This window comes from Lactuca saligna, chromosome 1, assembly GCF_052625555.1.
Source record: "Lactuca saligna cultivar CGN05327 chromosome 1, ASM5262555v1, whole genome shotgun sequence".
Classification (NCBI taxonomy): Eukaryota; Viridiplantae; Streptophyta; class Magnoliopsida; order Asterales; family Asteraceae; genus Lactuca; species Lactuca saligna.
In genome coordinates, this window is record NC_136417.1 from 4,946,063 (window position 1) to 4,955,608 (window position 9,546).

Consider the following 9,546-nt stretch of genomic DNA (forward strand, 5'->3'; position numbering starts at 1 on the left):
CAACTGGACATGCTGGTACAGGAGGCATACCTTAAAAAAGGTTATTGTGAAACTTATATTTAAATTCATCACCCAACTCATCTCCCTCGTAATTGTTTTCTAAGTCGGTTATATCTAAAGTTACATCAGCAACATCAACATAATACACGTAAGCATGTACATTTTCATCTTTCTGAATCATAACTTTTTTCTTTTACTTTTATCTACTACACCCCTATTCATAACTTTAACTTCTTGTTCAGGAACATCAATACAACGACCACCCACACCATTAAGATATGTATCAATATCATCATCACCAACGTACTTGTAATTCTCAGGATCCACATGATGAATAGGTGAATACCTCACATTAATATTTTCAACAACATTATGAAATTGAGATACACTAGGAGTCATGAAAGTACCTATTGGATTGTTGCTCCCTTTATCGCTGCATAAGTTAGCAATCGGCTCATTTCCACTCTCGTCAGCCTCCATAACCGCATCACCGTCATCAACCACCACAAACACTTTCACAACCCTTCCTCCACTCGATTTGATTACATTGATCAACATTCTAACATCCATGTCTTCAACTATGACTATATAATGATTCAATTCAGGATGATGGAAACGAAGACTAATATTATATTTTTCTAACAAACTGGTTTTTCTTCTCACCAAAGATACAAACTCACTATAACTAATATACTCAGAAAATATCAAAGTGAATTCATAAATACATCCCTGTAAACATACGTATTCAAGATTTGTTTCAATAACTTTTCACCTCGCACCGGTTACAACGCAAACCAAATATTCATTTATTCCAAATATTCATTCATTTTTTAGAGAGATTTTAAACAAATTTTCCAAAGATTTAACAAGTAAACTGATAATTTTTTGCAAAAGTTTATATATAATAAAGTTGTTTTGTAGTCAAACTCTATCAATTTCGTAATCAAAATAAAAAAAAATACAAAATACAAAAATAACACAAAATCGTAGTTGAAAATGAGAGTAAATCAGGACTTAGTCTATCTGCGAACATACAAGGGGAAAATAAGGTATTTATACAGAAAAAAAAAAACAAAAAAAGGACCCGGTATTTACAAAAAAAAAAAAAAAAAAAAAAAATGTAGATGAGTTTAATCTATCTAAGATTTTGGTGGTTAAAAATACAATTTTGGTTTTTATCCACTATTTTTCAATAAGTATATAGCATTTCTGGCTAAATTTACAATTATATTCATAAAAACAACATGAATTAAGTTTTTCATATATTCCATTTTGTTCGCATAAAAATAACGTGCTTTTAGTTCTAGTTCTATAAACAATCAATAAAATATGGGTAGAAACTCGAAAATCTGAATTAGAAAATGTATGGTAAGATCAAGGTGTACGTGGTCATAGAGAAATTCAAGTACTCAAAGTTCTTCACATATCGAAATTTCAGCGGTTCTGTAGAACGTCAAGAATCTTGAAGACAGTATCAAAGTTAAATGCAATCAACAACACCAACATTTACGCTGCGCCTTCACGTTCGTATCTCACTTGGATTACTTGCAATGTTCATCCTCAAGGTCAACTTTAAACCCCCCGATTTCTCATTTATTGACATTTTTCCATCAAATTTTGTATACGTTGTCGATAAAATTGTTTGAAGGTTTAGTTTTCCTTCTTGTTGTACATTTCACTGATGCAGACATGGCGATCAACTGCTTTCGGCATTTATGGGTACCTCAATTTCACAAAATCTGGATTCTTGTGAGTAACGAATACTCATATCATTTCATATATGATGAAATACGGTTCTGCTTTTCGCTCAATTTACTTGATTTCCATAGTTTGTACCGAAATCCTTATTATTTAGTAAATATATATATAGAGGATCAGGAAAGTTGATGTAACTGTGCTTTTTTTATTAGAATAGTAATATAGATGCGAACAGTAATGAATGCTCAGTTCTCAAGTACATGATTTATGTTCAAAAATCATAATCTCCTGCTGTTTAGATTTGATATGTATCTTGATCGTAGGTTTTGTTTCAGTTTCAGGATTCTAAATGTTTCGTGGTTATTTGTTTCCAGTTAGCAAGATTTGGTGTTATATACTAGGATTTATGATGGATTTGTATCTTGATTTGGGGTTTTGCTTCAATTTCTAGGATTTTAGTGTTTGAAAGCGAGAGTTTATAACTTGGTATTTTCTTCATCATTGGTTTGTTTCTATTTTAGGGAACACTCAAAGAATTTCAAACCAGAAGATATGGCAACTCGAATAGATGGAAAGAATTGCATAGTAACAGGAGCTAACTCTGGAATCGGTTATGCCGCTGCTGAGGGTCTTGCATCCAGGTGCTTTATCTTAAATTCTTGATTCAATAAAATACAACAATCATCCATACATATTAGCAAAGATATAATTTTTAACTAATATATTTTTCATATAGCTTAATATTGTTGTCTTTGTTGATTTTAAACTAATATATGTTGTAAAGGGTTTGGAATCGAAATGTATGTTACTTTGTCTCTCTTAGATGCTATCTCTGTTCCAAGATATGAGTCTACATTTGACTTTTGAGAGTCAAACAAGTAAACTCTAAAACTTCTACATTTGACTTTTGAGGGTCAAAGAGTAAACTTCAAAGTTGACAACAGTTGTTTCCAGTAGATAACGACATAACGTTGAATACTGTTTTAATATAAGAATAGGAACATTTTGGCCATAAAAAAGAAAAAAAAAAAAAAAAAAAACTAACAGAATCTATATCAGTTTTACCTATAGTAAGTATTAGGTTAGATTGTTTATAGTCAAAAGTTGACTTTTCTAGATTGACAAACTACTTTGCACTGTTCTCAATTATATTGTTACTGTTGATACCAGAGGAGCAAATGTGTATATGGTGTGTCGAAATAGGGAAAGGGGAGAAGCTGCTCTCTCTAAAATTCATTCTACCACAGGCAACCAAAATGTTCACTTAGAGGTATATATATATATATATGTTCTATCATTTTTATAAAACCATGAAAGAAAGAAATAACAAAAAGTTAATGAAGGGTAGTTTGGTCATTTTTGGTCTTGTAGATCTGTGATCTTTCTTGTATGAATGATGTCAAGTCTTTTGCTTCCAGATTTAAGGAAAAGGATGTTCCTGTTCATGTTCTGGTAACCACTCCTACATCCATTCAAACGTGTCAAAGCCTTTCTGTATTAAGTAAAAAAAGAAACTCCCATATATAATAGGCATAGCATAGCTGACCTAATTAAGTTCTGTTCCCATTAAGTAAAAAAAAAAAACAACACCTAACTTTGTCTTCTTATTAGGTCAACAATGCCGGGGTGCTTGAGAACACACGAGTAACAACCCCAGAAGGGTGCCCTTCTTTTTTCCATTTCACTACTATTTATTGCTTTATGGCCATTTGATTGACAATATTGTTTCTTTTTTGCTTTTTTTTTTTTTGTTCGTTTATTAAAAAAAACAGATATGAAATGAATTTCGCTGTGAACGTACTAGGGACTTATGGCATGACAGAGCTTTTGGTTCCTTTGCTTGAAAAATGTGAAGGTGATGCACGTGTCATTACAGTATCTTCAGGTGGAATGTATACGAGTCCCTTGACCACTGACTTACAGGTTAAGATAAATTATTAGATTATCAAAAGACATAAATACCCTTGCATTGGAGAGCAATAAATGAGAAATGATGTGCACTCTTATTTTTTTTATTGTGATATTGCAGTTTAAGGATGGTGAATTTAATGGAGTAGAACAGTATGCTCGCAACAAACGGGTACAGGTATGTATCATCATTTCTTCCCCTGACTTTATCAAGGCATTCTTTCTCCATTAAGTGAAAAATTAAGAAACTAATACATGAAGAATTGAATGTGTTGTGTTTGTGTATATATGTTAGGTAGCATTGACAGAAAAGTGGGCTGAAAAATATGGCAACAAAGGGATTGGTTTCTATGCGATGCACCCTGGATGGGCTGAAACGCCTGGAGTCACAAATAGTTTGCCTGCCTTTTCTAAATCGTACGTCTTTAATTTTTTGCTAAAATAAGTCAACACTAACGGTTTATAGAGTCAAATCAACCAATAATTAATAAGACTATAGTAGTTTTAATTAATGAGTTATGAGTAAAAAATTTCAGGATGCAAGGGAAGCTAAGAACGAGTGAGGAAGGTGCAGACACGGTTGTTTGGTTAGCTTTGCAGCCTAAACAAAACCTTGTTTCCGGTGGACTCTATTTTGATAGAACTGAAGCGCCCAAGCATTTACCATTTGCTGCAACAAGTAACTCCCACAATGCTATCGATTCCATTATGGCTACCCTTGATTCTTTAGCCAACTTTTCAATCTGATTTTCTTATTGATTTCCAACACCAATGGATAATATGGATAATGAAAAAAAAAAAAAAAAGAACGTAAAATAAAAGGCCAGAATCTGTAGTTGACATGAAAATAGGCAGAAATGTATTTTTGTTATTTATGTAAGGTAAATATTTGTATACATATTAGTATTCGTAATGACGTACTTTGAAAAAAAAAATGTTTTACTTTGGAATTTTGTAATTTGATTATAGGGTTGAGCATTAAAAAAGTTGATGTGACATATGTGCATCCAAGTTTTGATACCTCGACATCCGACTTGGTGGGTGTGATGGCTCATAAGTCATATCACAATATTTTTGGCATGCCTTATGATCGCAACATCATTTTCTCTGTACCCTTCCTTCACCCGGTGGGTGTGATGAGATACCTTACCATATTTTTGGTCTTCCACATCGGTGTCATATCATTTTCCACTATTCTCCACTCATCCCACTACTCTCCCTTCCTTCACCCGAGGGGTGTTGTTAGTGGCACCTCTATAGAACTAAATTCAACTTCCGATATAATTATTACCTACAAAAGAAACATTAAAACTCTAAAATACATTATTAGTCCTTCACTTATATTTTAATTTTTGTTTTCCTCCCTTTCAATATAAAAAAGTTTAAATTCATAAATAAGTTAATAAACCTTCACATACCATTAACATCACAATTATGGTTATATATATATATATATATATATAGACCATAAACCTGCCGTCACTCACAAAATCAGAAACTCAGCATCAGTTAGTTGAATTCCACAACACTATTTCATTGTGATCAATGTTATAGCGCATAAAATAGTTACATATTTTTATTATGTTTTTCTACACACCAGTGTTTTTATTATGTTTTTCCACACACCAATGTGGGATCTATTAGCAAAAACTGACCAATGTCTCCTGTTTAAATTATAGATACATTGAATTACTTTTGACCACATAGAGGATTCAACATCCATTTAGCCAACAAAGAAATATCCAGGGCTTTAATAGTATTGTTTATATCTCACTAAGTTCGTTACCTACAAGAACAATTAAAACCATTAAATAAAATTAATACCGTTAAATAAAATTAATATCATTATTTATACATTTTTTTCTATTTTCTCGGCTCTAATTTTCTTAAAAGTTAATTCATTTTAGTGTTGTTTGTTTAAATAAATGTCTACAATTTCATTTTTCAATTCCATTTTATGTTTTTACAATATAATTTTATAATGTCATATATTATTTTGTTTTATTGATAAAATAAAAAATAAAATGGAAAACAGATTGTAACAATTAAAAACATATAACATAGTAAATTTTATTAGCTTTATTTTTTAATATATTTATTTGTAAGTTTGCATAAAAATAATCTGTTTCATCTATAAATAAATTTTACATGTATGATCCTTCATTTAAGATATTGTTTTTTATTTTAATCCTTTTTCTATTTCTAACATATAAATAATGTTACGTATTTTTTAAATCCTTTTACAAACTGCAAGAATATAAAGTCAAAAAAAAAAAATTGTGATTTCTAAATATTTTTTTATACATTTTTATGATGTTTAGGGTTTTTTTGTTCTCCATATATATATATATATATATATATATATATATATATATATATATATATATATATATATATATATATATATATATATATATATAAATCAAAATAATAACGTGTTAAGACAATCAATTAGTAAAAAAATAATGCAACTTGAATATTATATATATTTTAATCCCTTTAATTTTGAATATATATATATATATATATATATATATATATATATATATATATATATATATATATATATATATATATATATATATATTCTCTGTAAAAAATATAAACTAAAAGGTAAAAAAGTAACACGAGTGGGTTTGAATCGGTTAAATGGATTAAAGTAAAGGGGAAGTAAATGAGAATATAAGACAATCCAATTTCAATTGGTAAACGAATTTAAATGTCAAGAATAACCATGTCATTTCAAATAGGATCATCATCACAAAATTCGGGTGTAAATAAAATCCCCCACATCCGACTTGGTGGGTGTGATGGCTCATAAGTCATATCACAATATTTTTGGCATACCTTATAATTGCAACATCATTTTCTCTGCGCACTTCCTTCATCCGGTAAGTGTGATAAAATATCTTACCATATTTTTGGTCTGCCATTGTTGGTGCCATATTACTCTCTACTCATCCTACAAAATCATCCTTATGGTTTGTTTAAAGTTATGTTTTTGATCATTAACCTTTTTTTTCTTTTTTATTATTTTTTTTTATATTCGGATCGTCCCTACTATTTGTTTTTGTTTCGTTTTTCGTCCCTGTTGTTTGTTTTTGTTTTGTTTTTGTCATTGCCAAACTTGAAAAAGACTATAATAACCTTATTTATAAAAAAATTATTATTAGTATTTATTTATTTCTTTTATTGTTTTAATATACACAAAAATACAAACCCTTTAAACCAATGTACAAGCACACACACCTACACCTTAATAAAACATCTAATCATGTGACAACGACGTCACCTTCACTCCTTCCTCTTTCTCTCGCCCTCTCTCTTCTGCGCATCTCTCTTCTGCACCAATCACCTCCTACGGGAAAAATCATTAGCAAGAGAAGCTCGAGAACAAGAACACATGACCAACATTCCTCCTCTGGACAGCTACATGTCCTCTCTTACTTGCTATATTTTCGCTCGAACCCTACATCAGTCATCGCCGCCATATTTGTTGACAATGTCTTTAACGAGCAAGCCACCATCGCCTCCAGCAAGGGTTTAATTTTGATTTCGATAATCAGATACAATTAGCGACTTCAGTTTTTGGATTTTGGTTTGGGGATTCAAGTTAATCGGAGTAAGGTTTTAGGATTCAAAACAATCAATCTAAATTTCATCATGATGTTTATGGATTCGATTTCTGTAACGAGTACAACGCCATTTCTGGATTAATCAGGTTCAAGTTTGGTTCTTAAATGGTTTAATTTTGATTTTATCAATGATTTCTAGGGTTTTGATTTCATCCATAATTTCCGCTTTTTGATTCATCTATAGACCTGTCAATAGAGCGGGTTTTGATCCTGATTCGCTTCAAACCCTTAAGATTTTTACGGGTTTGGCTTTTAATTTTTGATTCGTTTACCCGTTTACGAACCATACCCTTTTACCTTTTATTAAATGGGTTGGGCATGGATCATTGTCGATTCGCTCCATTTATAACCCACCCCACTTATATATATATATATATATATATATATATATATATATATATATATATATATATGAGTAGGATCAAATGAGAACACCTAAAAGGTTGAGAACGTGAGAACAGATCTAACCATTTAAATATTTAGATCTAAGGCTATTATTAAACATGCGATTTATGATAAATTCTAAAACTACAGGCATTAAAGTGTAACTTTTAAATTGCCAGAAGGGCATAATAGGAATTCCAAATTTACCTATTTCCTACAATTTCTCACCCTCTCTCCTCTTTCCTTTCATAATCCCGTATCTTTATCTCCTTCGATCTCTCTCTAGGGTTTCAAAATAAACACCTCCCTTAATGAATTCGGTCCCTTTTCTTTCCTCTCTTCCCATCGATCGCTCCACTGCCGTCTTACCCCAACTACTTCTATCACCTCTCGCCTCAACCCCGATTATAATCGATGATATCCGTGCCAAAAAATCAACAGGTGATTGATTTCTCTCGATTTATACAGACGAACCACAAAACCGACTAATAGCTCCCTTGATCAATCTCTCGCTCTCATTCTAGATCTATCAATGGCGCTCAATCTTCGTCAAAGACAGACAGGTGATTGATTTCTATCCCCCCGTATGTCTATTGCCCGATTTTCATGTATCTCAAGCTCCGATCGGATATGAAATTAAGCCTGAGTGTCTATCACGATTAATATAAACATAATATGGATCTTGAATAAATTTATATATATGTATGCTATGGGTTTATGATCTAATCATCGAAACACCGTCCATTTTAAATCCGAATCTGAAAATCAATGTTTATTGAGGTATTACATCGGATGGGCACTGATAGCGAATCATATGAAATAAAATTGATACGCCTTCTCATAAGAAATCGAACGGTTTTCTATATTGTGTTCCTTAATTTGAAGCTACAGCACCATCTCATCCGATTTCATGCGTTTGTACGATCCGATTTCATGCTTTTGTACGAGATATTGTAGGTTTTTTCTATAATTAGTGAGTTTTGATCCGTATATTGAAGTATATGTATGTGTATGAGTAACTTGGATGCTTACACTTGAGTAGAAATAGAAATGTTTTCGGATTGCATAACCTGAATATTTAAAAATAAATGTAGTTATTTGATATGGAGTTTCAAAGTTTTCATACCATACCATTGTAGTTGTTTTTTCCTTGCAAACAAAGCAAAACATGATCTAATTTTGTATATACTTTCGGAGTGCATAGCTCAGATGCTAAATCTGAATCAGCCTATAAACGCAAGTGGAACAGCAACCGAGGAAGTTTACAAGATACTGATTTATGACAAGTTACTGATTTATGACAAGTTCTGTCAAGACATTCTGTCCCCTCTAATCCATGTGAAGGATCTCCGCAAGCATTGTGTGACCCTCTACTTCCTTATCGATAAAAACCGTAAACACCTTTAGTGGGGGTGTTTTTGTTGCACCTCGTAGACAGGAGAAAAAGAAGGGAGTGTGAGAGGAAATGGAAGAATGAAAAATTGTATTTATCTGTGAATACCAGTGCATTCATGTGTGAATAATAGTGAATGAATATCAGTGCATTCATGTGTGAATAGCAGTGTATTCATTTGTGAATAACAATGAATGAATGTATTTATTTATGATTAGAGATATTCATTTATTCAATTCTGAATAACAAGGTACTTATTCGTTAATAGCAGTGTATTCATTTGTGAATAACAGTGTAAGCATGTGTTAATGAGTATATTTATTTATGATTAGATGTATTCTTTTTATGGAGAAATGATAATTTTTACACTCTTTTTATTTTCAATTGATTAAAAAAAGAAATTGAATTACTTGTAAATTGATGTGTATTTATTTGTGATTGGAGTAGTATTAGGTTTTTTGAAAAAAAAATCATTTATGAATACAAATGTACTAATTTGGTATTCGATATCTATTCATTTTTTTAGCA

At 31.2% G+C, this 9,546-nt stretch overlaps 1 protein-coding gene across 2 annotated transcripts; it reads left to right on the forward strand.

The window, feature by feature from the left end:
* Nucleotides 1–1,319: 1,319 nt before the first annotated feature.
* Nucleotides 1,320–4,556, forward strand: LOC145035358 (NAD(P)-binding Rossmann-fold superfamily protein). 2 transcript variants are annotated; one of them, XM_078983933.1, is made up of 10 exons: nt 1,321–1,565; nt 1,688–1,749; nt 2,220–2,339; nt 2,869–2,968; nt 3,070–3,150; nt 3,310–3,359; nt 3,471–3,621; nt 3,728–3,784; nt 3,902–4,023; nt 4,143–4,556. In XM_078983933.1, the coding sequence occupies exons 1-10, from the start codon at nt 1,485–1,487 to the stop codon at nt 4,351–4,353; spliced, it is 1,035 nt and encodes a 344-aa protein (XP_078840059.1). In that variant the 5' UTR covers nt 1,321–1,484; the 3' UTR covers nt 4,354–4,556. The 2 variants fall into 2 exon arrangements, with proteins under 2 accessions (XP_078840106.1, XP_078840059.1); XM_078983980.1 differs by lacking the exon at nt 3,070–3,150 and having other exon boundaries at nt 1,320–1,565.
* The last annotated feature ends 4,990 nt before the right edge of the window (nt 4,557–9,546 follow it).